The sequence below is a fragment of the Coturnix japonica genome, chromosome 4 (genome assembly GCF_054131305.1).
Source record: "Coturnix japonica strain WE chromosome 4, WE-NBRP24, whole genome shotgun sequence".
Taxonomy (NCBI): domain Eukaryota; kingdom Metazoa; phylum Chordata; class Aves; order Galliformes; family Phasianidae; genus Coturnix; species Coturnix japonica.
In genome coordinates, this window is record NC_140666.1 from 65,083,532 (window position 1) to 65,111,118 (window position 27,587).

Genomic DNA, 27,587 nt, shown 5'->3' on the forward strand with positions numbered 1-27,587 from the left:
ACTGAAATATGAAAAAAAAAGTTCTTTTAGATACATGTCAACTGAAATATACTCACATATTCATTCACTAACACAGGCGACTCTGTGTCAGGACTGCCGGCCATGGAGCTTTCTGAACTTCCAGCAGATGACTTGTTTACTACACATGCTGTATCCAGCATTTGTGTTTCATTTCCTGGTAAAGATGAGCTTGATTCTTCCGTTTTCACACTGGCTGTTATAAACGATTCTGGTGTATTCTCTGTTGAAGGTGATGTGTTCTCCACCACATTGAGGTAATGAGGTAAAACTGTAGCTGCATCATGTTCACCTAAAGCCACATTTAAGTTTAAATGTGAAATGAAAGCAAACTATACCAGTATTTTCAACAACAAGACAGAGGGAAAGGAGGTGGTAACAACAGTTAGAAGTAATATCCATACAACCTGGTGGTACTCGTCTTGACAGAAAATGATTTTTCAGTTCTTAATCAGCTACAACTCAGTATAAATCTTTAAACTATAAAATTATTTCAACTGCTAGTAAACAGTAGAATTAGGAAAAAACTCTCACCAGACAAATCCAAACATGAAAATACCACAATAGACAAATTACTCAACTACAATTGTGTGTCAATGGCTGCAACAATTATCTGAAATTCATGCTAGTGTCAAACATCAAATGTAACACACCTATGTACTAATGATTACTTCAGGCTTCCTCTTCAGAAGGTTTACTATGTGTCTATTATTAACACAAACATCGCTACCTAAATGACATTGTTCCATTAAAAAAAACTCAACCCAACAGCCTAGTAAATTCATGCATGTTTCATCATCTTCCTCTTAGTTCGGCATATCACAGACACTGTCTGAGATAATTCTCAGAGCATGCAAATTCATATAGAAGTGCTAATCTCTTAATTTGCTTCATACTTGTCTTACCTTTAGCCTGTTCAGACTGTTGTTCAGATGACAAAATATCACTGCCTTTTGTCTTACTCAGTCCTTGGCTTGAAGTCTATTGGGGAAGGTGAAAATGATTTAGAATAAATTCTACTGATCGGTTATCACAGCTAATTGTCTAGTTCACTCTTGTTTGCTAGAAACACCTGTTCCATGTTTTTGTGTTTACTAGTATGAAATACATGCACATATTTCACAGAATTCACATGTAAATATATGCTACAAGTATTTACATATGAAATACATCCATATGGAATACTAATATGAAAACAGTGCAACAAGAAAAAAAACTTATATAAAGATATTTTTCTGAAAAGTTATGCAATGACTTAGGTTTCTTCTGCATTTACAACTCTGGCAATACCTGTTCATTTTCAGTTGCTGTTTCACTGCTCGCTTGTAATGATGTCTGCACATCAACAGGTCCTTCCTCAAATTCTATTTCTTCATCTTCATTTTCATCTTCTCCACTGCCATAATTAGTGAGAGCCTGGGTTTCTGCTTTTGATAAACCTAAAAGGTAAATCAACATAAAATCATCTTCATACTGTAATTACATATTGATCTAACTCACTCAACTTTCTCAATAAGAACTCTCACCCATGCATCTGACAGAGTAAGATGGCTGCAAATCCAAAACCATTTTGAGATTTTGAGTTCTTATTTCAAAGTATTCTTTGAAATTATTACAGTGATTCAAGATCCACGTGGTCTGCATAAGCCATGTTACCAAAAAATCACTCACTACTGTGTTAGTGTGAAATATCTCAGCTACTAAACAAATTATTGTGAAGAATGGAAATATAGGGGAAACCAAAACATGAGCTGTTGTCATCAGATCTACTAATTTCAAAGAGCAAAAGCTCCTCTAGTTGAAACATCTGACTCTTAACAAGGTATTATTAAATACAGTAACAGAAAATTTCTATTGGAAGACACCTGTCTAGAAAAGTCGTGAAAGAAGCTGTTACTAAGAAGCGCTTAATAAAAATTCTGTTGTAAAATTAGTTGTTTAGAACTGTGGTAAAAGTACTGAATTATGAGCCATAGAAAACACTTACTTATTGCCACTGGGCCACTTTCACTTTCTTCATCTTCCTCCTGGTCAGAAGCATCAGACTTGATACTTTCAGGAACTTCATTACCATCATACGTTTCTAAGCCCTGTACTGGTTTGACAGTTTCAGTCTCATCCTTGTCCTAGGAAAACAAGGAATAATGTGCAATTTCATGTTTGTTTATCTAAAGATTAAGTTATGGTTCCTGTCCTAAGGAGCCACCTCTTTTTCCCCTCAAAAACAAAAAAAATCTACCAACTAGAAGCTAATGTTCAAGGACAGATACCCATGAAACAAGTATCCCAAAGCGACTTCAGAAACAGCAATAGATCCTATTATGACAGACCACACACTTAGTAGCCGTAAGACTGGCCAGCAGGAGCAGAGGTAATCATCCCTCTGTACTCAGCTCTGGTGAGGCTGCATTTTGAGTACTGTGTTCAGTTCTGGGCTCTTCACTACAAGAAAGACATCGAAGTCCTGGAACATGTCCAGAGAAGGACAACAAAACTTGTGAGGGGTCTGGAGCACAAGTCTTATGGGGAACAGCTCAGGGAGCTGGGATTGTCTAGCCTGGAGAAGAGGAGGCTCAGGGGAGACCTCATTGCACTCTACAACTTCCTGAAGGGAGGCTGTGATGAGGAGGAGCTTGGCCTCTTCTCCCAGGCAACAAACAGGACCCAGGGAAATGGCCACAAGTTGTATCAGATGAGGTTTAGACTGGACATAAGAAGGAACTTTTTCTCTCAGAGAGTGGTCAGGCACTGGAATGGCTGCCCAGGATGGCAGTGAAGTTGCCGTCCCTGGTAGTGCTCAAGAGGCATCTGGATAGGGAGCTATGAGATATGGTTTAACGGTTTTCTGTAGGTATGGTAAAGGAAGACGGTTGGACTAGATGATCTTGTAGGTCTTTTCCAGCTTTGTGATTCTGTGATTCTATGATTCATAAGGGCCACAACTGAATTATCAGAAAAGGCTCATATCAATTAACTAGTCTTAAACATTTTTCTTTCAGGCATTAAAAGGAGGAAGCAAGAAACACTGGCATTGCTACTTTCTAGTGATTTTCCTCCACTACTGAAGGGACTCTAGTAGACATTACGAATATTCCTAACTGTTTGTTTTCATTTATTTGACAGCTACTCAGCAGTTCCTCTGCTGAATGATTTTTTAAATACCTTGAGTTAGAAAATTCTATACAAATCCCAAGTAAAGCTTGGAGTTTTGCTCCAATTCTTGCAGGAATCTTTTACACAGAAGCAAGCAAAACAATGATACACACATTTCCAGTTTTACTTACAACATAGTATCACAGAATATCCTAGCTCTAGAAGAAAGCACTCACCCTATGCCCATAAAAGTCTTCATATGCACCTATATTCAGTCTGGAGAAGAGGAAGCTTAAAGGAGACCATAATGTTCCCTACAACTACTTAAACTGAAGTTGTGGTGAGGTTGGGATCAGCCTCTTCTCCCACATAACTAGTGATAGGACTAGGGGGAATGGCCTCAAGTTGTGCCAGGAGAGATTCAGGCTGAACATTAGGAAAAATCTTCTCTGAAAGAGTGGTCAGGCACTGGCACTACCTCATCTACTCTGTGCCCTAAGGCAGAACATCTGCTTCCTCCTTGAGAAGAAAAAATTACTTGCAAGATTAAAAGAAGAAAAAGCTTTTTTGCTAAAAATAGTTAAGCACCATCTCTATTCACTGTCCTTGATACTTGAAGAGTTAAGGAACAGCTACATTCTTAATGCTTTGAGCTGAGAATAGGGAGAACAGCACCAGATTAAATCCAATTAAAAAGAAACAAAAAAAAACTTTCATAGCTGTTTCATAATATTAAAAAATTATATATACTAATAAAGAAAGCTCCTAGCCTAAAGCTAATAAGAAAATAACACAAATCACTTATTTTGTAGCATTCAATATTAACTTTGCTCCTTTTAGACTTTCAAACTAATACTTCTGAAGTAAAACTCATTCTACACAAAAGTTCACCAATTAGCAGTATTTAAGATGCCTTTCTTTCTTTAATGATCTCAATGCATTTGTTGAAAGATAAAAATATACTATTTTATAAGAAATGCATCAGTGTTTACACTGTTAATAGCTCTGAAGTACTAACAGGAATAAAAGCAACAACTAATAAGATGATAGTTATGCATTGTTACCAAGGCATACAACAGAGTAACTGGTGAAGGCAGATTTTTTTTTTGCAGTCCTTTTCCAGACTGGAAACTCAATTTAAAAAAAAAAAAAAAAAAAAAAAAGGAAGTTCATCTACTTCAATGAAGTAAACTACTGAAAATAACATAAAGAAGATAAAAAAACAAGATGTTTTATAAGTTCACAAACACTAAGAAACTGATTGCTTATAGCTACTGGATTTGTATGACAGAAAACAGTAAGTGATCTGTGAAATTATCTGAGGAATAAAACACAGTTGAGAAGCATAAACATACTTTGTCCTCATCGATATCTTCAGTAGATGAACAAACATCCACCTGGACACCTTTTCTTGCCTAGAAGAAACACAAACTGTCTTCAGTTTGAGACTGAAGTAAATTAGAAAAATACTGAACCAAACTAAAGCTTCCTGGAAGGCTGCCAGAAATGCCAGTCTTACCAAGAACTCCTATGTCAAAACAGTGGAAAGCCACAGGAATTCTATACTATGAGATGTTTACATAGATATCTTCACAATTTGAAATCACAAAACACTGTAAGCATGCTTGGCCTGTAAAAATGCTTACACAGGCTATTTCTCCAGCCTGTGGTTAAATCATAATTAAGCTACGGAATTAAATATGCCAGCTCTGATCAAGACAGCCAGCTATACTTTTAAGCATTGAATCTAAAACCAGTTACTTTGTAGGACTCAATGCAGACACAAAATAGAGCAAAACCAGATATCAGGATCCTGGATCTGACAACCCTGAAAAACTATACAGTGATATTCACATGGATCTTTACAAAATAGGCGGGACCTGCCAGTTCTGGCTCAACTCTGGCTCCACTGAATCTGAACTAACACTTCAGCAGCAACATAAGCATCGACCATAATCCCAGTTCAGGAGAATAGAAGAAATATGGGATCTAAGTTGCCTACATGCATTCTTATGGTATGGGGTAAACCAAACCTTCACGTAACAAAGAAATAATCCACATAACAGCAGAAATCACATCCAAATCCCTCTGGATTCAGAGCATCTCTTATAGACTCTTCTGTTCCCTAAAGAAGCCAATCTCCCACTAGGTACAGTACTAGTACATCTAAAGTTGAGGTATACTTAAGTTTAGCTGATGCTATGCTTTAAACTACTTGCATGACTTCATAGTTCACAACAGATTCATATTATCTTCTGTTGACTTGAGGGATTTTTATTTGTGCTTCTAAAAGAAGTCTGAAAGTGACGATACAGTTATGACTGAAGTCATAACTATATTATGCATTAAGAAACAATTAGGTACACTTAACTGATTTAATTAACTAATAGTTACATGAACATTATCTGTTTTAGTGATTCCTTTGTAAATAGTTCACATAACTAAAAATGAGTTCCTAAAAACTGCTATACCGCAGTTAAGTAATACCAGCACATCTTTACAATACTGAAGTGGTAAAATACAACCAAAAACTGCATTGTTAGTGTAGAATATGTACTCATATTCTGCATCTTCTCATGTATTTCTGAATACAAATATTACACTAATTCTGGAAAGTCATACTTCCTACATATGCCAATTAGCCAGCTGTTTCATGACTACCTAGCTAGAACAGACGTTATGAAAAGATGCTTGCTGCCTGAACTACTCCAAGTGAAGCTGTAGGAATAGATGGAGAGATCATGAATTGGTACATATATGTGCTAAAATACTTAATTTGACTACTTGTTGACAGACGTTAATACTATCCCATGTCTTGATGCGCACATATAAACATTTCCCTCAAATCAAAGTCTATACAGTTAAACTTACGTAGCAAACAGTAACCTATAACACAGGAAATCTCCCTTAATGAGGAAAACAGTTCATGTTTCTATACAATCACTACTATGATTATGCAGAAGTAGTTTGTTAAAGCAAACAACCACCACTCCTCATACATAAAATTTGGGAAATGGAAATTTAGGAAACTTAAGAAAAGCCAAATTAAAAAATAAAAAGTAATAAGACAAACCTCTTTAACATAAGACTGCATCTCTTCAGTAGTTTCTATTTTGCGTTTACACCTCTGCTTTACAGAAATACTGTTATTGTCCAAGTCTTGCATGAGTTTAAAAAAGGCTAATTCATTAAACAATACTTCAGAAATCTCCACAAGAAGATCTTCCCCACAATCTTTTAATTTTCTACCAGCAAATTTTGCCAGGGAATCCTGTGAAGAGAAATAAACCTTGAGTTTCTGAAACAAGCTTTCACACTTCAAAGACTAACTACTTGCCATACTGTTAGTAATTCTAAAAATTAGTAAAAGACATAATAGTTTGTAATCTTTTCTTAAACCATCTGGTACCTTACATGCCAACTAAAAATTACTAACCTGAAGTATACTGCCAAGTTGCTTATGAAAGAACTTGACAAATTCTTTGCTTTCATCATTCTGCTGTGTAAGAGTCAAGACCATACGTCTCACTGATGTCAGTAATTGAGAAGAACATACTTCATCCATGTGTTCCTAAAAAGGTATTACAGAATGAGCTTTGTTACCATTTAAGAAGTTAATGATCTCAAATACTGAGATATTTAAAACAAAAGAAGATGAAAATCAGCAACGTAGCTGTTTTTCAAAAATATCTCAAGTCACATCACATACAACAGTCTGAGTTAAAATTACTTCGGTTCTCCTGAGCAAATATTTCAGAAATACATTTTCAAACATTTCTATTCAATTGGGTCAGCTCCAAACAAAAAACTGTATTCATGAGACAAAAGTCCACCAGCCCTGTGCAATCAAGAAACCTTACCATTTCCTTCCCTGGAGTATTTAATCCTTATTTCCTTCTCAGAAATGTCAGCAACTCAGTATATAATGGCAGCTATTGCTAAGATATGAGTTCTCAATTTTATATAGAAGTGGGAATTCGAAAGATAATTGATGGCAACTATATATCCTAGTAGTAACAACTTAAATTTATTTACAAACGCATTCAAAGATAAATCCAATATTTTGGTCCTACCTTTCAAGGACTGAAATATACCCACATAGGTACAAAATGCAAGCAAAAATGCCTGCTTTAGAACGTAGTAGACAAAGTATTAACATTTGAAGGCTACTTTTATTGTCTTAAGGCATGGAAAGGCTATCACATTTTTCTACTAATTCAATATAAACAACAGCATTCTATGTAACTGTGCAGCTCCTCCTCCTGTTCTTCTAGTACACATTACTGAAAATAGTTCTTACCTTCAGGAAAGGAATGACCTCTTTCATAATTGCTTTAATCTGTCGGTCAAGCTGTTGAGTATCTATGCGAGGACATGGCACAGCAGAAACTTCACTTGACTGTGGCACAGGAAGACATTCACTCGTGCTGGGACCTCATTAAAAAAGAAGTGTACACATCTAAGTCATTTAACATTACAATTAAAGAAATATCAATTTCAAAAACATACATTTTCCTCTTGGAATCATATTAAAGTATATTAAGAACCTACAGAACTTTGTTTTCAATATAAAGAAAAAAACAAGCCAGCCAACTAAATTACTCTTGATATTTAGAATAATTATTCTCTAAAACTAAGTAAAATATGTATATATGTGCATACCTTCTAATTTAGCAGCAGTAGCACCCTGAAAATTACTAGAGCAGCCCTCAGAGTCAAGTGTACTTTCAGCTTCAATTTTCATACGCTCATACTCCCTCATCCTAGCCAAAGCTTGATCTAAGTGAATCACTGTGTTGCCTATATTTAGAATAAAAACATCTTTTAATCTAAATAAAAAGTTTTCAAAAGATAAACAAGAATGCAATAATAAAAATTTAAAGCTGTAGGTTTAAAAATTTACACAACTGCAGTTGCTGTTATGTTCTTTTATACACACTTTCATCAAGTGCCTAATTGCTCAAAGTGCTGTATTAAAACCACATGATTATATATTAGATCACAAAAGTACACTACTCTAGTAGATGACTGCAGTCATTTCCGGAGAGCAGGTAAAGGAATAATACTTGCGATATAAATCACATAATTCTTACCAAGGTCATCAGTGGCAAAGGGTTCAAAATGTGAAGATGTAGACATAGTACTCCCATTGTCTGCATCATTTTGTTCACAGTCCTGACACGCTTCTGTAGGGAAGTTCTTGTCAAAAGTTTCCTAAAAAGCATTCATCGGCTCAGTACAAAGCAGGGATGCACCATACTCACAAATGTGAGAATGAGCCAGCAACCTTTTTTAACCACATGTGTGATATTAAGGGCTTGTCACCAGGCTGTCTTATATCCTGAAAACAGGTAATTCTAGCACATTTTTTTCCAATACTTCAACTATAGGCAAATAGGAAACTAGGTGGAGGACTTGTTAGTTTCTTAAATACAAATAAATTAATTCATTGGGAACCTTGTAATCAGTACTTGCCCTGATATTATTCACAGGATATTGGCTATTTTGAATATCAGTTTCCAATTTATATTCTTCATATTGTTCTCCACGTTCTGCTCCTCCCTAACACATAAGCGATTTCAAGTGTAAAGAATTCTACCATGCAAAAGGCTTTTATGAATTTCAGACAATTAGAATCACCACTATGAATATTCTGGTACACAAGCATGAATGTAAATTTAAAACAGGAAAGGCTGACAGTAAAACAGCTTCTGAAATGAAAGCTTACATCATCTGTAGAAGCAAGACTTTCACTGGGAGTGAGTTCAGAGTTTGATGCTATCCATGTTGCAGTGTTTAGTGATTTTATACATTTCCCTTTCTCATTGTTCTCAGATAAATGTCTGGTCACTATATCCTGAAAAAAAGAACTGCACTGTAAAAAGAACGTCTACAATATCTTAAATTGATACACATGATTCTAAAGTTTGTGCATACCTGTAAAGCATACAGGGCCCTTTGTCTTAGGTAATCTGTGTTCAACAGCTGTAGCTCATGGAAAAGTTCAATAAGAAAGTGGGGCCGAGACTCATTTTGAGAAATAAGAGTTGCGACTTCAGAATAAATTGTGTCCCGCAATGCTTCAAACATAGAAAGATCACTACCAGTTTCTGCAAGGAATAAAGAAAAAAAAATCATTAAAAGATCATTTCTTGACACTAATCCAGATGAAAAAAAAGCCTGCTTGTTACATAACAAAATTAGATCTCTGTTACACAGATACTTTCTTAAAGCTTACTCATCACCTGAAGGCAATAAGGACTTGAACATAACAAAATAATTCTGAAATCCTGTAAGTATGAAACATCCAGTATTTTTATCAATCAGGTTGGGTGTTTTTTCAGTTCCAAACAGTATCTTAAGAAAGTATTCCTTATGGAATAGAATATTGCACACACCGCAGTACTGCTTTCAATTCTGAAAGCTATTCACTGCTGAACACAGACTTTTAAAGCATTTCAAATAAGACATCCAAAGGTTGAGACCTTCCCACACTTACACAAATCTTGTATTTCCATGCATTTCTGATGTTTACATAAAAGCTCTTACCCCTAAGCACCATTACACATTCACGAAAATAGGATGTTCTATTAAGTTCTAATTCCTAGTAAGTCCCACATCCCTTTAAGAATTAAAAGTATCACCCTTATATAACAACCCGTCTGTTAACACATACGTACTTTGGCAAGCGTTGAATGGAAAAACAAAGTTAAAATTTGGAAAACTCAGAGTTTAACAGATGCATATTTGTTAGTATTCAAGTTAATTACATTACCAGCAAAACAGAAAATTTTACTGTAAAATTTGATTATCTGCCAATAGTATGCCAGTTTAAGCCATACGGGTAAGCTTTTTCAGTCTGTAATAAAACATTAAAAATTGCTCCCCTTGTCCATTACTAAATTATAACAGCAGATCTTCCACATTAAAAATGTCTACTTAAATTACTTTTTGTCAAAGAAATTTTCCACACATAATTTTGACTGACTGCAAACATGACAGACATGTTATCCACAACTATAATACAAGGCAGCTTATGTTGTAGCATTCCATTCTTATTACAAATAGACTCTCTTGCCTCATTTGTAGAGAGGTTGTTGCAATTGTACCAGTTTTGAACATCTGCTAAACAGTCTGAGCAACAGGACCAAAGCCAAGGGGGGCAGGAGGCAGCGGGGGAGAATAATAGGACACTGTTGAAGCTAAGCAATGAATGCATTACCTGGTGCTTCAATGCATGCATTTCTGTTAGACTGCTGCAGAATTCTCCTAGCATGTGCTGTAGGAAAGTGGGGATAGACAGTGATAAACACAAAAACGCGCACCAGAAATTAAGACAGGGTCTCTACAAAATAGCAGGAGGAAGACTGCTTAATCATCCAAACCACATTGCTGCTTATTGTGAAAACATAACTGGCAGAGTTGATATAATAATCACTAATAAACAGCTCTCAGTGTGGACACAGTTACATTGACAAAGCTGTACATCATGCTAAAATGACTGAAATATCTGCATGATTCCAACAAGGTACTGGCAGAATCTAAAAAGACATGGAAGAGTATTTTTATGACACGGATGCAAGAAAAGCAGCGCAGATAGCAAAAACGTAAGGGTTTACATGATGTGATTGAATTTGAATGATATTTGATCAAGCTCCTTTAAGCACAAAGAAAACACGCATGCAGTACCAGATGTCATTAGATGATAAACAGTTTAATCTGCTATCCATAGAAGTACCAATAAATATGAGATATTTTTGATCAACTAGGATTTTGTTTGCCTTACATTAACAGCTTGCTTCCAAATATTTTATTAAGCACCCAGTCTACACAAAACACACAGCATCAGTCAGTAAACACGTGTTTATGTTTACTGCAACTTTGAAAAGTAAAAAGCAAAATCCACATATGCTAAAGTATATCACTGATGTCACAATACGCTACTTCTAAGCAATAAAGTAGTAACTAAGCATGGAAATCCCTTACACAAAGTTTGAATGACAACAATTACTGAAATTCAGAAAGGAATACCTGAAGACATTTCAGTCGATCTACTGTATTTAATTATTTTTTCCAGTTGTTCCCGATTCTTCTTGCTAAACACCTTTGCGTGAACAACCTCCTCAGAGTGTTTACTTTTAGTGCTTTTGCAGGGTTCACACACACTAGAAGCACTCGCACTGTCGTAACCTTATGGGAAGAAGTGAAAGGGGAAATTATAAAGAGTTTTATTGCTTTCATACATAGGTTCAAGGGCAATCTCAAAATAAAAAAACAATTATCTTTTAGATTTTCCTTTGTTTGCTGAAGTAAAACAGCAGCACTAAATTCTCAATGACTGCAGCAGCATTATGTTCGCTAGCAGTGTCCCTCTCATTCCAGATTGACTCTGTATTTTGCTCAAATACCTCCCTCAGCAAGTCATCCAGCTAGAATGTGAAGACTTAATGAAGAGGAAGATTTTCTAAGCAGCTAACTCCATGTCTACGCACTACAGACTCAAATCAGGATTCCTAATAATTTATTCTTCATTTGCTGAAATACTCAGCAACTTTAGTGTAATTGTGTCATATGAGTTCATATTTCAGTAACATGTATTTCAAGAACTCACTGCAAATACCACTTATGGATAGTAAATTCTCTGGAATGCAGAGAAGATAATCCACGTTGAGTTTGCCACAGCACATAAAATTATTTGCAACCTACCAGTATTCTTAATTCTGCCTTTTAGCTGAGAAGAACTCTTCCTCTTATTCTTCGATTTGGGTGTTTTATCTTTTGATGCCAGGCTTGCCTGAGCCGAAGCTTTTCTAGATTTAAATGTCTTTGTCACAGTAGTTGGGTCAACTGGATCAGGCATGCTACTATAACTCTCCAAAGACTCTTCATCAAAGTTTCTTCTCCTGCTTGTATCAGACTGATTTTTATGACCTGAAGCAATGCTCTGTACTGGAACTGGAAAGCTTGCTTTCAGTTGAAAGTGATCATCTTTTTTCACTTCCTGGCTATCATTAAGCCAAGTTGATCTCTTTTCCACTTCATCTTCAGTTTGCCTATGAGTCCTTCCATCAAAAAGAAAAACACCACAATATATTACAACCTGGCTTCTTGGACAGAAGCAGCATGTATTACCAAACAAATACTTTCTGCCCTAGTTACTCAGTCATCAGCTGAACACCAACATTTAAAAAACATGTAGTAAGAGCTCTTCAAAATGGAAAACTGAAGACACCTGAAGAAATGCACATTTCTGACTGACTACAACCTGAATATAGTTATGTACTCTGAGTTACGCTCAAGTAGTATTATAAGACAAAACACTCCTGAAATAATATCTCTTACCATCTACAGTAGCATTAAAAAAAGAAAAACACTTTGAAACTATTTATATCCTGTTGTTATTTCAATGGCTCAAGTTCAAAATAGAAATCTTCCTCCATAGACAACAATATATCACATATAACTGCATTTAAGGTTTGAATATTCCTGAAACAATACATCACTTAATACACAGAAAAATAGAACAAAAATGAAAAAAAGCAAACAAACAAAAAACCTCCAAAGAACAACAGCAACAACAACAACATTTTGAAACCTCAAAATTAAAGCTCATCTTGTATTTAAAGTAAATTAATTTACAAGTCTCCAAAAAGAACCCTAATCCTGGGGTGCTGGGACCAGGTTTGACAATAGTGATGACAGGAGAGTTGCACTGTGGAAAGACCCACCTTTGGTGTTCTGCTCCATTAGAGGAACTGCTTTCAAAAGGTTTGGGGAATGCCATATACTCAGTTTTTCCAGAAGCATTATGATCTAGAGGATGTTGCTGCTGCTCACTGCTTTGTGGGAAACCACTGTGTGCAAAATCTCCAAAACCAGAAGGAAACACTGGATTGTAGTTTATACCTATAAAATAAACAAGAATGCCATAAGTTACTACATCATTTATCCATGTACTGTAAGTGAAGTTGGAGACACTGAATGGCACCATGTTATTCTGAAACAACAAAAAAAAGTGTTGAGGAAATAAGAAAAAAATACTCTCTTCCTGAAAATGCTGCAACTATAAGGATTTATCTTCAGTGCAGATTTCAAACATCATTGGAAACTACATACATCACTACAACCCCACCAGTGTACAGATGAAGGCATTTCAAGAATACTCACACCTACAAGTGAGGTAAAAACTGTAAGTTCCTAAAAAGAAAACAAAAACCCCAGAGTTCTGTGTGTGAAGATACCAGCTCTCTAGAGATAAAGTTCACCTGTCACTATTCTTTCTTTCTTTTTTTTTTTTTTTAAAGACACAGTAGGATACCTTATTTCCTCTATTTCAAATTCAATAGTACAAGATTAGGTAATGAGAGGAAAAACACTGTATCCAAAAATCAGTGGTTACTTGATAGCTCTGATACAAACAGAAATTAGTAACACATTGCTATTTGCCACATTTCAAAACAAGCACTCCAAGTCCTAACCAAAAGAGATACAAACTTCTGCTCATTTAAATACTGTTAAATAACTTCGAGTACTTCAAACTCAATCTGAAGGACAAGCCAGATTTCCATTAAGTTACGATTAAATGAGGGAATAGAATTTTTTTTAAAAAAATCATATTTCTTTTCACACTTTTAACACTCACCTGGAGCAAAAGAAGAAATACTAGTAAATCCCGGCACATTAAACAGGTTCACAGGCTGTGGAGGAAAGCTGAATGGACAGAAAACAGGAGATGGAGGTGGTGGTACACTACTGCCTCTCTCCTTTCTTGACGGCTTCTCTTGACAATGTTGTTGTTGTTCTTGCTGGTGCATTAGATCACTTAACATTTGTCTCAATCTTGAAAACAATGAGGAAAAAGAATGCCTCAAAATTTAAACACCACCAGAGAAAATAACTTGATAGAAATGCAATAATCAGCAGCATGGTAGCAGTAGACAACACCATGCAAAAACAAAACAAAACAAAACTACAACTTTGCTGATAGAGCCTAACTGCACTACATAATAACGTGAACAATCCTTAAACTGAGTTGATACAGCCTAACTGCACTATGGAGTAACATGAACAATCCTCAAACTGAAATGCCTTGACTCAACAGCAATTCTAGTACTAGAAAAGCATAGCCACTAGGAGCACCCACAATGCTCAGGCTGACAGGAAATTGTAAGTCTTTACTCAGTAATTCAAGATTCGTGTTTTACCTGTTCATGTAACCAACACTACTTTACACACATAAACTATGTTTTCAGTATGTATGAAAAGAAATTCATTTGGCCAGTCAAAAAATAACTCCTGAGCAAGAGACACACACAGTTTAAAATCAACTGATCTGTCACTGTAGTCGCGTTCACAAAAATCAAACATGCTTGTGAGAATGATTAAAAAAAAGTCATTCAAAAAAAGACATTCAGCAAGAAGTAAGCAGCTTGGAAACAAAATTAAACAAAAACAACAGAAGACACAAAATATTTGCCACAATTGCCATTCACATTACTTTAAAATGCTCTGCAAAAAGGGCTACTAACTACGTATCACTTATCAAGCATAAAGTAGAGATAAATTTTCATATTTATCAAATCCATTTCACATAAATTTCACAAATTTCACAAATCCATTTCCAATAAAATGGAACTATGACTGTCTTTATTTATTTACTTTAAAAAGATGTAAGAAGTACATTCAAATGGAGCATTACTATGTACAAATTATGACTGAGTACTCTAAGCAAGGACAAGGCTTTTCTAACATCTTTCCATTATACTTAGAATCCATAATCTTGCTGGGTCATCTGCCAAAAACCGAAGGCATATACTGAAGCATTTCAAATTATACAGCCAATTCCTAATACAAACCTTTGGACATTATTCTGCTGCCAAGATAGTTGAGTATAACATTGGTTTAATTGATGCATAATAAGATGTACTTGCGAAGATGCAGCGTTATTGGGCATCATATTATATGGGCCTGCAAGCAAAGTCTGTAGAAAATAGGAGAGGGTCTGTGGAAAGAAAACAAATAACAGAGACCAAATTACCAAAATTAGAAGTTATCACTAGAAAAATTTAGAACCACATTGATTCGGAACATTGAGTTAACTGCTCTTCATGCCTACCTGCTGATCTTGCATTAAAGTCTGGCAAATGCTAACACTGAATTCCAGTTGTTTCTTCAACTGATTGATCTGTTCTTGCCATTGTTCTTTTTCCTCCACGTAAGAAAGCTCAGATATCCACCGAAAGTTTTCCTGGCGTCTCATACTGATATTTTGCTGCTGCCTAGCTTTAGACATTGGTCGATAATTCCCATCTGCTGAAAGAGGACGGCAGTTTTTCCACCTAAGGCAGGGAGAGGGCAGAAAGGAAGGATAAGAGCAAAAGCTGACTTTTCAAACCTTCCCTGTTAGCAAAGCTTCAATTATTAATGTTTCAGTTGTATGTAGAAGCAATCAACATAACACAGAAAGAAGAAGCACCGCTTCCAAACAGAAGGTCTCGTGCATTAGTACTAATTAAAATTATTTTTCCCTAATAAAAATCAGAGGAAAGTAATTCTAATTTTCTGAATCACTGATTTTGAAGAGATGGCAAAAAATTCACATAGGTCATCTTTTGCTATGCTGACTGAAACACAACATGAGGAGCTGTAACGCAACACAACCAGGTAACTAAATGGTAGGCAATATTTAACACACAGGAAAATAGAATAATCAAAACTAGTCACATACATCGTAGCTACAGAAGCTAAGACAAGAAAACGCCACCACATACATCTCACTAGCAAGTAGAAAGAAATTTCGCTTTGACCTAATAGGGTGCTTTGCATTTAGTGCAATGATCATTCCACCCCTTTCAAAAACACCCTGACAAGCATCAAGAAGTAATGCCACTTACCTATCCCTATTTCCTTTAAGATAATACACGTTTTCTGGTATTTGGTTATTGGGATAAGCAGAAAAGCTGTCATTCATACTTGGCGTATATTCCTCTTCTTCTGCCTGGTCAAGTCCATCAGAGAGATAACCATCTTCATCTCCATCCTCTTCATCTAGCGCACACTGAGTAGAACCTCCCCAGGTAGCCATTGTCCTGCTGAGCATTGAAAATGAGAGGTTTTGTTTGTTTGTTCAAGTTTATGGCAAACTATTAAAACAATCTCTTGATAACCTCACGAAACAACAGAAGCACCCACTGACTGACAGCAAAGAGGGACTCATGTTCTTACTTCTCCGTCCTACTCTGCTGCGGAGTACGCTGAGCTTCTGATCCCTCACTTTTAACAGATGCAGCAACAGTAGATATTGTTTCTGCCAGTTCTCTCCTCCTCTGATGTTCAGCCATTAAAGCTTCAAGTTGTTTTCTTCTCCTCCGCAATTCTTCTCTTAGAATTTCATGCCTTCTCATCTCAGACCATAACTGCTTCCAAGAAAATTGAAGACATCAGAGTATAAACAAACAAAAACCTCCTAAGTAACACCTTAAAATTTCACTATTTGATAGTACACTGACATTTTTTTCCAGGCACTGGTATTAGTCACACTACAAAATGCCCCCAGTATGAGCCATCTATTCCATTTTAAAATTTAAGAAGGTAATTAAACAACAGAGAATAGTTACTTTTTTAAGTAAGACAAATAGTGCATGTTTCACAGAACACTTCGAAATTCCACAACTCATTTCAGAGGTTAGTCAAGAAGCAAAAAAAAAAATTTTTATCAAATACGTAATTATACAATGCTGTAAGTGCACAGTATTGACCGCTTACACACACTTCATAGAGAAAAAAAAAATCATTTTCCAGGAGCATGAAAAACAGTAGAGCAATAGCAATATTTACTTCTTTCCAGAAATGAAGCAAATCAATTATGTACACTTTCATACTACACTCTCTAGTACTATACTACGCTCTCTCCATATGAAGTACTTAAAATAACGTGTCCAAGTTTCCTAGAACTTTTTTCCCCTCCCCATATTAAGTATTAGAATATCAAGCATGAAATACCTCATTGCCTACTGGTACAGATTCACCAAATTCAAGTAAAGGCTTGCCAGCTGTGTTACACTCATTCATGGCTGGAGTTGAGGTTGCTGGTAAAGTCTGTCTGTTTGCTGGGCTGTTACTCAGGCCAGCAGACTGAAAGAAAAAGCAGAATGGCAGAACAATTCAGGCTTTTTGAGATAGCAGAACTGATCAGTATTCGGTGAGAATCTGCATTTTAAAATTCATTAAGTACTTACTTCAGAGGTTAGCCAGAAACAAACAATAATTGTTTTTAATCTAACAAACTATTGTATAATGCTGTAGATACACAGTGTTGACCATTTACTAAGCATTTCATAGAAAAATCATGTTTTAAAGAGTATGAGAAAAGTACAGCACTGCAGTTTAGTTAGAATACAGCAAAGTGTTGGTCATCTTTATGAGACACAGTATTATTTGACAGCAGCAGAACCTGCAAATGTCTAATAAGATGAAGATGCAGTGACTAGCAGACACAGTAGACAGACAGATTTCAAACTAAAAATAATACAGAAGGTCCCCCATTTCCAAAGACTTTAACACCACAATTTTTGAGGACAAAGGACAGTGAAGCTAGAGTTTTATACAGCAACCAACGAGCAAGAATTTCAATAGAACTAGACAACCAGAGTTCTCTTCCAACTTTAGAAATCCATATTCTTAAAGTAGAACACAATTGGTAACGAGTTTTTTAAGCAAGCTTTTTTACTTGGAAAAAAATGGTGTGAAAATAATGTTTCACTCTTCAGCAGTCTAAGAACGCAAAGTAAGTCTACCTACTTGAAGGTCAGGACAAGCTTTCTGTAACACTTCAATTTTTTCTTGAATTTCCATCAGTTTCCTTCTTTCTTCTTGTAACTGCTTAAGTTCCCGCTGCTGCTGCTGAAGTTTAGCTTCATAGAACTTCTCTCTGCATGGATACATTACCCACATATTATCTGGCAGGAAGTTATCTAAAGTAAGATTCTACAGTTCTCGGACAAAGACATACCTCGCTTTTTCATTCAATCCTACATCTTTTTGCAACTTATTGGTACTAACTCGAACATTGTTTGGCTGTTGCTTTGTCTCTTCCATCTCACCCAAAAAGTCACCCATGTTAGATGCATTTGCAGTGAGTACTTGAGGTTCTGGATCATCATCCTGAATGGAAAAAAGGAAGTAATCAGACTATTTTCAAACTGATGAACAGAATGTAAGAAGCACATTTTATCAAAGCAATTTCAAAAAGTTCCCCAAACATCTCAGCTCCAACATGCTGTGACATTTCAAACACATCTGAAGATTTTAATCAAATCCGGTGTAACACTACAAAACCCAGGATTCCAGAACTAAGATAAATATTTAGTTTAAATTTAAAACCATAGATCAAAATAATTTAAGGGATAACAGACTTCCTGTTTTGGTTTGGTTTTTTTTGTGTGTTTGTTGTTATTGTTAATAAAACTCAGTGCCAAGATAAAATATTAAGGTCATTCTTTCCTTAGATCAGCAACCCAGGAAAATTCCAGATTTGAACCTGGCGTCACCTTCAACTTCAGACAAATCAACCACTGTCTCCTTTTCCCCAGTGAATTCTATATAGTAGACTAACAGAATTCTTCACCATTAAAAGTTAAACATTACATGAAATAATGAGTCACACATTTTCATCCATGGATTTATAGTCATAGGATACCTGCACCATAGCAGCAAGGTTTTGTAACTGTCGAAGTTTCTGCTTTGCAGCCATAAGCCTATTAATCTTCTGCTCAAACTCAGCATCTCCTGCAACATCACCCAGGCTGCTTCTGTGACTGGATATAGAATCTTCACTAGCTCTATCTTCTTCCACTTCATCATCTTCAGCTTGGGGTAGGTCAGTATCTTTGTCATCCTCCCTGTTATGACAGTCTGGAGATGCAGAGAGGGAAGAGGAGAGTAAACTGTTTTGTTTACTAAAATTACAAAAATTGCATAAATTACATTATTGAAATGCCTATTTTTATTTAATTACCTTCAGAAAAATACCAGCCTACTGTTACAACTCAAACAGTTCAAACAAAGTTCTGACAGATGCTGCATGGTTATCAGAATCATGTATGCACTAAGACCTACATTATTAGAAAATTGTAGAACATACCTAGAGCAGAAGACATTTTTAGAGTCCTTATATTAGCAGCAGATCGATTATTTATTTCACAGTCTGTATTAAGATGTCTTCCATCTCTGTTATTAGTTCCACACTGTACGTTTGAGTTGCTATTTATTTCACTCCAACTACTGATTCCTTGAGGGTTTCTAGGGTGAAATGCATTACTCATGTTAACTTCTTAAGAACTGGTATTGATGGAATATTACATCAGCCATTTTATTGACTCACTTTTATGAATGTATTTTAATAATCCTTTGTAATTAAAAACAGAAAAAATCTCCTAAAATTCACTTGCAAAATTAGTCCAGACATTGAGAATTCTCCATATCCATCTCTCATACAAACACATTTCTCAAAATATAGACAAATAAATGAAAATCAGAAGCAGCTACAAATTACTTCCCTACTCAAACTGCAACAGTATCAGTTCACAAGAGAATTTCAAGGTGTGCATTTATGTAAATAGCTATGTATGATTCATAACCAGATTTGCATTGATTTCTGCGGAGATGCACACTGCATAGGATACTATTACTATGCCTTATAATGCCCCTATACACCGAAGGCTGCTTTTGCTTAAACTTCCTAGCTCTATGACTGTTGATCTTCCAGAGGAATTCCACACACATTTCAGTACTTGAATCTAAAGTGATTACAAGTTACAGAACTACATTTGCTATAGAGTAGGATTATTACTAGCCTGCATGAGCTTCATAAACATTTACATTAACTTTTCCAAAAATTTGGAAAAGTTAATTACTTCTAGCTCACTGAAATCTCGCACTGCTTCAGTAAACCTATGACAACTTAGCTACAAAGACTGAGGATGACAAAATATATGATTTACCTAATATTTGTAACAGGCTGTGGATCCCCATGTTCAGAATCACTTCCTGACTCTTCTGTTTCTTCCTCTTCCTTAGTGTTTTCATTTACAGCATCTGTCATCATATCAGATGTTTGCTCATAGTAGTGAACTAGCTCACGTAACTCATTCAGTCTCTTACGAACCTCATTTAGCTTCCTGAGGAAAAAAACAAACAAATGGAAAAAAAAAAAAGAAAACAGAACACAGGGCAGTATTAATTAAAATATCTGGAATTTGAAAAAATAGATGGGTACATTTACAGTTCTTAACACAAACTGTAACTTTCCTAGCTGTAATAAACTTCTGCTTGAAGCTAAGCAGGCATTTACTTTCTCAGACCATTTACTAAGTGGTCCATTAAGTAAATTAAATCACAAAACAGTTTGTTAATACAGAACTTAATAAAACAACCTAAAACTCAAAGCTAAAAAAACACTAAAGCAGATTATAGAAAAAAAACAAATATTATTTTACTGAAGCTTTTCCGTTGGATTTAGATTGTCATCCTCTTCACTCTCATTCTGAGAAGCCAGGGAATCAGGAGGATAGGGAGCAGATGCCAGACTATTTGATTCACCATTGATAACAGTTACTACGCCCATGGGAGCAGAAGCAGCTGAAGTTGTACTTCTTTGGTCAATACTCCTTTGAGGAGAACTTGAAGCTGGAAAAACTACAGAGAAGAAACATACTTTTGAAAACAGCCTGCAAAAAAGGAACCTACCTAACCAAATTACATTAAACAGTAACTACAGCAAATATTACCAGCACACGAAATAGCAGTAAGCAACTTCTTTTCTTCAGGGAACAATTTCTGCATTAAGTTTCATGACAGGCAATGCCAACCACAAGAAATAGGCAGCTTCCATAAACAATACTTCCATAAAACAAGTCTGTTCTTTTTAGCTTTATCAAGTGGAAGTTTTCAAGCTGTCAATGCACCCAAAGAGTTCTTTAAAGGACTAACTTATGGTTGAATTGCTTTTGATGAAATTTAACGTTTAAACATTTAAAACGACAAAGAGCTCTAATAACATTGTTTTGCCAACTGGTAAGCTCTTGCAGAAACATGTTTCAAAACACAGCCTTGGTATATGCTTACCCTATCCAGCTGTATAAAAAACATAACTATATACATTCAGATTATGCACATCAAGTACAAGAAAGATGAATGGGTTTTAGACATGTAAGCATCAAACTAGTCTGCTCTTCTACAGGAGTATGTTGGAGACTCATTTCTTCAGGAGCATGTTGGACTCATTTCTTAATCAGACTACCCTAAAATCGCCTCACACCAACTTCCAGTCATAAAACAAAGCTTCACCAGGGCAAATGCAAGTCTAGAACAGCAACATATAACAAACAATAGGCCCACATGGGAGACCTTAAGAACTGGAAAATCATCTAAAGAACAGACCAAAACATCCAGTCTGTTCAGACAGCTGACTTCCTCTGGCATGACCTGAGATCCAAGTACATTTGACTACTGGACAAGAAAGTCCTTTGACAGTGGAAAAAAAAAATAAAAAAATCAAACTCCATCATGCTGTAGTGTTATTAACAACGGAAGCATACAGTACATAAATACAGAGGTACTGTAATAATATACAAAACATTCTCATCCTGAAGAATGAGAATATTATATGAATTGTCACTGACAACCACTGGAAAAAAAATTGCAGTCATCACAACCTCACAAATTAATTTCAATAATGTTATAACAAGTGCTAGTTTACTTGTCAAGCTCTCCAACAAGTATGAAATGTTTTTAGTGCAGTAAATCAGTTACATAATACTGCCCTATTACAGCTTTATTGTCTACTACAGTGATAATCCATTAACCAATTGAAAGGCCACCTTAAAAAACAAACACTCTGTGTGTTTTTAAACTCTTAGAAATTGATAATTAAATTTAAATATACTTACAGGAGGAATTATTTAGATGTTGGTCACGAAGTGTATGAAGTTCTCCTAACAGTTTATCCATCTTTTGCTTTTTCCCCTGCAACATTCGCATCTTATTGAAAAGTTGTGCCTTTTCATCTGCCCGTTGTTCTGACACTGAGGAGTTTCGGCTTTGTGAAATCTCTCTGGTAAGTGAAAGACTTTCTGCTTGTCTTCTATTGTCTGGTACAGACTGAGTCTAAAAAGAATAACTTCAATTCATTCAAAGTACCACAGATAAAAACCAAAATAAATTCTAATGAACAAAAAGGCTTCTTATAGACTTGATAGGCCCAGCAGCAGAACAAAGAACTTCATCAGTTAGCTAACAGATAACCTGCAGGAACACAAAGATGCTGAGCTTACAGGTTTGGAGGAACTCCAATTACTCCATCAGCAGATGAATAAAAATAAGAAGACAGATCTTCAACTGTTCGAAAGAATAAGAAAAACAGACAATGGTAGAACTTCAGAGTGCAACACAAAAACTGACCTGAGAATCATGAAGTTGGTTATGGAAGCGCTGAATTAAGTCAATTAATTCTTCATTCAATTCTGATGTAAGGCTTACTCCAGAAACACTACCTGTTGTCTCTGTTACAACTGGGCATACAAAAAAAGGAGGAAAAATGTAAATACTTGTCGTCAAAAACATAATAAAGACCATTTGATGAAAACACTTTGTTCTGTGAGCATACAGAACCTTAAGAAATGTTTTGGTTTTTTTTGTAAAATTTAGATATAAATGTTCATATTTCTAAAAATATGGCTATTTAAAATAAAAAAAACCAAAAAAAAAACAACATATAAATATAGCCCTGCACTAAGACTTCAAAGAAGAGAATTACTAAAGAACTTTTATTATGTATTCTACAATCCCAGCTTTAATCATTTATTCAGCAAGTTAAAATAGCTATCAGAGATGCTTTCATACCAGAATCATCCACAACAGCAACAGCTTGTTCTGCTTTATGCTGCAAAGCAAGAAGAGCTGCCTGTCTTCCTTGAAGAGCCTTCAACTGTTCCTGCTGCTGTAGCATCCTTTTCAGTAAATCATGCTGCTTTTTCAAGTTTTCCAACTCCTCTTTAGCTTCCTGCTGAGGATCTCTGGCCTGAAAGGTACAGAAGAACATTACCATAAACAGGATAATTTATCTGGAAAGTACTACTGTTAGAGGCATCAAAACAAGGAAGAATGTAACTGAATCAAAGTCAAGCAAGAGTAAAAGGCGAACCTGTTTCACTTTCCAGACAGTCCACTTCAGTTCAGGAGTTTTAGATATAAGGTAAGAAGAAAACCTGTATCATCGAGATACGCTTAACACTCTCAGGGCTAATTTTTCTTAAGAAATAGTCAACCATTTAATATGCCCCAAAGACTAAGTATCCCTTTGTCCTCTGAAGCATAATTCATAGCAACACATTAATATAAGAATGCTAAAGCTACACAACATAAGGCTGCTTAGTTTTGCATAATTATTCTGCTCTAATGTACAACACGTATTTATTTTTGTACACAATATTTTTACCATAGGCAATAAATCACCTCAGACTTGGGTAAACCAATTTCAGAACAAGACACATTCATACTCCCTCCCTAATACATTTCCAAGCGCATGGAAACAAATCTGGAGGAATGAAAGCACGCTTTATGGTGAAATACCTTAGAGAAAAGTTATTTTCCTTAGCCCATCTTAATTAACAGCTGGAAATTTGTCTCAAAACCTTCTCAGGAATTAAGTATTTTAAGGAGACATCCACTGGTAAAGACCCTGCCTTTGTTTAAGTTATCATATTATGCAAATAAAAAAACTGAAAATTTTGCTTCCTTTTGTTAAGAGTCAAAATAAACAATATTAAAAGAATCAACGTATTTTCATGCAATGCTAATTTCCTGAAGTAAAAAATTCCCTCAGTGCAGAACAAATCCAGCACCAAAAGACAGAATAGAAGCATATATTAATTTCTAAGCACAAGAAAAGCTTCCTAGAAGATCAAGGACAATACATCCATTATTCAACACTTCTCAAAGAAATTTCAATACAACTTGAGCTGAACATTCTTCCTAAATTTTTATCTTACATATATAAAGCAGAGAAAAAGGACAATGGAATACACAAAAATGAAATCAACACAGGAGGGAAGGGAAGAAAGGGAAAAGGGGTACGTGCCTCCAAGTTTCACACTATTACTAACTCAAATATCAGATTTGATATTGTTCTTGTCAACTTAATCTTTTTCACTAGTAAACAAAAAGATTTTTCAAGCCTAATTCCTCAACATTTTGTATGATAAGCTGGACAAAAAATTTAAATCTTTCATGAGAAAATCCTCCTTTTTAAAAATGAGATGAAAAGACAAAGCCAAAGAAAAGCAAGAAACAAATTATATGCTTTAAGCCCCTTCATACTCCCTTTCAACCGGAAATCTTTATAAAAAGCTTTACAAGAGCATACATTTTTTTGGCTAAAATTTGTGAAAAAAAATTGTGAAAATTTCTGTACACACTGAGTGTCTGAAAGTCAAATTTACATGTTTTTCCATAAAGAGAACAGCAAAATAGAAAGAGTCCTCTAACATCACATAAAATCAGACCATCTTCCCTACAGCTGATATAGTTACGTGTTACTGGTATTATTTACTCTGCCAACACTAAGACTTCAGAAAAGAAAGATGACAAATACCTCTAAAGAAAACAGCTCCAGTTAAAGAAAACTCAGTTGCCAGGCAGGTGAACACAGATAAGCAAGTGAAACAGAAACATTTACAGCAACAAATACATTTCAAGCAAGTTAACAGGGACAAAAATGAAAGAAAATCAGCACGCATAAATGCTATTTTAGAGGCTAAAATGATATGTTTGAAGTGTACCTATGAAGGCAATCCATGTTTTTGGCTATAAATCCTACAAGGCCAAACTTCCCTGTCATTCAGAGCAGATCAGTCACTTTTCCCTTTTGGGTTTGCTGTAACATCAGTGTCTGTAACCTGTTCTCGTGAAGATGAACACTCTAGATTGCCCTCAACACAGGGACAAATGCTCATACTAGAAGATATCTCCTTTAGTAAATAGTTAAGCATATTAGATTTTGAACGTGTGCTCCAGCTTAACATACATTACATGGTGAACATATCCACTTCTATCTTGTCACATATTTAAAAGTACTACCAAATAAAACCTACTAAACAGCAAAGATAGTCCCAGTCTTACAGTTACAACAATGATGCTCCAGATGGAAATCAGTCTTATAGAGCAGAAGCTCTATTTTTTTTTTTTTTTTTATTTTTTTAAGATTTTATGAAGTTAAATGCATCCACTCCACATGTAAAATTGTACTCCTCTTACAGTGACAGAGTTCTTTCACAACTAAAGATAACTACAAAGACTCCTTAAGATTTTAACAGCTGTTTTTCTACCAAGCACTTCACTTAACATTCGCAGAGCACTTTAAGTACTGTCTGGCTACAACAGTACCAACTACTAATTCGCCTCAGAAAAGTATTGACAGACGCAAAACATAAGTTGCTGTTAAAATGCTTTCTTATCTAGAACAACAACAGTTTGCAATATAAATACTCTACAGATTGGAAAGGAGATGGTATGTGTACTTCAGAACTAATTCAGAATATTTTCTAAAAGATGCCCAACTCTCCAAATAAAGAAATTTCTGAAGCCAACGCTTCAACCACATTACTAGAAAAGTGATTAACCCATGACCCACCAATAACTCATCTGTAACCCTCTCCACCTTCACCCAACAACAGCAAGTTTTCATCTCTTAAGTTTTTCTGTTGATAAGAAAAGATGCATTGAAAGTTATTCAGTCCTACATTAATATCATGCACGCATCCATCTGCCAAAATACATATTTAACCTTTTAATCTACTTCTAGGAAAGGTTAAAGATTATCTTAAAAAACTCATCAAGAAAAAGTGCTGTTGTGACAGAATCATTTTTTCCCATGTATATTGAAAAAAATCCTGCACAAAGGTATATCTCCTGAACAGAGGGCTAAGGGATTTATTAGCTTGAACTGCATGTCACTGTCATAGTAACCAAGAGAAAAAAATAAGAATAATTAAAAAAATAAACAACAAACACTCATAAGCCTTCATTTCTGTCACTTTAATTACTAAGTTACTAAAAGGCAGCTTACCATGGTATCTGAAGCCTCAGCTTGCACATCAGTGTTTAGCGATGTGCTCTCACCTACAGAACCAGATCCCACAGCTGAATCTACAGTCCAAACACCATCATCCTCATTTTCTCTAGCCTGAAATATTTCAGTGGCATAAATAAAAAGCTATATAAATGGAGCAGTAAGAATAAATTATGGAAGGTACTACATCTCATAAACCAACACCCCCAGTAGCACCATCAAAACAGCAATAGTCAACTTCTTTAAAAAAATATAGAATTGAAGCTTACAGTGCAGAAACAGACATATTATGTTCTCAAACTTACAAGCATCTTTTGCAAAAATTTCAGATAGGATTTCTCCTGCTCTTTAAGGTGATCTATAAGGTGTGATAAACGCTCAACATTGGCCGATCTTTCATTTTTCTCTACGAGATCATCCCGCATGTAGCTGGCCTTAGCAATATAGTCACGAATTTGAACTAGTCTGCTGACAATCTGTAAAGACACTATAATTACTGAATGTGCTCAGCAGTAGCTATAAGGTATTTAATACACAAAACACGGCAAAAGCAACAGCAAAGCAGAAATAATTAAGTAATACACTGTACTTTCAATCATATAGGCACATTTATGTAAGCAGTTAAAAATTAAAAGCCTTTAAGGATACATAAAAGCATGCATGAAATTGTAAGGCTGAAGCACAGGGCTTCTTGATATCAGCTAAAACAGAATTGAGCTGATATTAGTAACGTGAAAATACTCAACTATGAGACTATGTTTTGGAACCCCGTAACAGAATCAAATGAATACAGCTTCTTTTACTTTCTTTTAATAATTAGATTTCTAAAGGTCAAAACATTGTTTTTGGTTCAATCTTTTCTTCAAGCTGCCTTTTAAAACAGTGGGAAGAGTATTTTTAATACAAAATTAAGTACAACAGTTACACTAAAAATTTAGATAAATACACTGAAAAATAATAGTAAAACTGACACCTTCTGAAGAGCCCATGTTCCACAGACATTACAGGCTATACAAGTACCTGGCTACTATCCATAGTTGGTTCTCCTCTTCCATCTTCTTGAACAGAGAGTTGACCATTTTGCAAGAAATCTTTGTTTAAAGCAGCTCCAAACAGCTCTTTACACTGCAATGACTCTCCACTTTCCTTTTTTTGGGAACCTGACACAGGACCTTTGCTTTTGTTAGTGTTTATCTGCAGTGACAAGAAGTTGAATGGTTTTTTGCTCTCATTAAGTTGACGTTTGTTGTTAGCAGCAGTTGCCCTGCCTTGAGAATCGCTTCCAATGCTTCTCTATGAACAAAGAGAACAAAGGATAATTGTGCTTATTTGTGATTTTATAGTTCCCTCA

The 27,587-nt window shown here is 35.4% G+C and overlaps 1 protein-coding gene across 50 annotated transcripts in view; it reads right to left on the reverse strand.

The window, feature by feature from the left end:
* The window catches only part of PCM1 (pericentriolar material 1), a 36,546-nt gene that overhangs the window by 2,368 nt on the left and 6,591 nt on the right, over positions 1–27,587 (reverse strand). For 5 of the 50 annotated variants that reach the window (XM_085545299.1, XM_085545300.1, XM_015862184.3 and 2 more), the window contains exons 4-37: positions 27,257–27,529; positions 26,542–26,712; positions 26,234–26,350; positions 23,011–23,188; positions 22,570–22,679; positions 22,059–22,275; positions 20,607–20,805; positions 20,112–20,288; positions 19,253–19,410; positions 18,809–19,023; positions 18,122–18,273; positions 17,911–18,040; positions 17,113–17,244; positions 16,336–16,526; positions 16,005–16,202; positions 15,227–15,449; positions 14,967–15,112; positions 13,754–13,950; positions 12,840–13,017; positions 11,818–12,173; positions 11,143–11,301; positions 10,334–10,390; positions 9,049–9,221; positions 8,840–8,968; positions 8,205–8,325; positions 7,774–7,911; positions 7,412–7,545; positions 6,548–6,682; positions 6,185–6,382; positions 4,467–4,526; positions 2,006–2,144; positions 1,309–1,457; positions 924–999; positions 57–310 (exon numbers count right to left, since the gene is read on the reverse strand). In XM_085545299.1, the coding sequence (XP_085401425.1) occupies positions 57–310; positions 924–999; positions 1,309–1,457; positions 2,006–2,144; positions 4,467–4,526; positions 6,185–6,382; positions 6,548–6,682; positions 7,412–7,545; positions 7,774–7,911; positions 8,205–8,325; positions 8,840–8,968; positions 9,049–9,221; positions 10,334–10,390; positions 11,143–11,301; positions 11,818–12,173; positions 12,840–13,017; positions 13,754–13,950; positions 14,967–15,112; positions 15,227–15,449; positions 16,005–16,202; positions 16,336–16,526; positions 17,113–17,244; positions 17,911–18,040; positions 18,122–18,273; positions 18,809–19,023; positions 19,253–19,410; positions 20,112–20,288; positions 20,607–20,805; positions 22,059–22,275; positions 22,570–22,679; positions 23,011–23,188; positions 26,234–26,350; positions 26,542–26,712; positions 27,257–27,529 (5,640 nt within the window). Of the gene's footprint in view, positions 1–56; positions 311–923; positions 1,000–1,308; positions 1,458–2,005; positions 2,145–4,466; positions 4,527–6,184; positions 6,383–6,547; positions 6,683–7,411; positions 7,546–7,773; positions 7,912–8,204; positions 8,326–8,839; positions 8,969–9,048; positions 9,222–10,333; positions 10,391–11,142; positions 11,302–11,817; positions 12,174–12,839; positions 13,018–13,753; positions 13,951–14,966; positions 15,113–15,226; positions 15,450–16,004; positions 16,203–16,335; positions 16,530–17,112; positions 17,245–17,910; positions 18,041–18,121; positions 18,274–18,808; positions 19,024–19,252; positions 19,411–20,111; positions 20,289–20,606; positions 20,806–22,058; positions 22,276–22,569; positions 22,680–23,010; positions 23,189–26,233; positions 26,351–26,541; positions 26,713–27,256; positions 27,530–27,587 lie in introns of all 50 variants that reach the window. The other 45 variants (XM_015862181.2, XM_015862179.2, XM_015862185.2 and 42 more) reach the window with 24 other exon arrangements.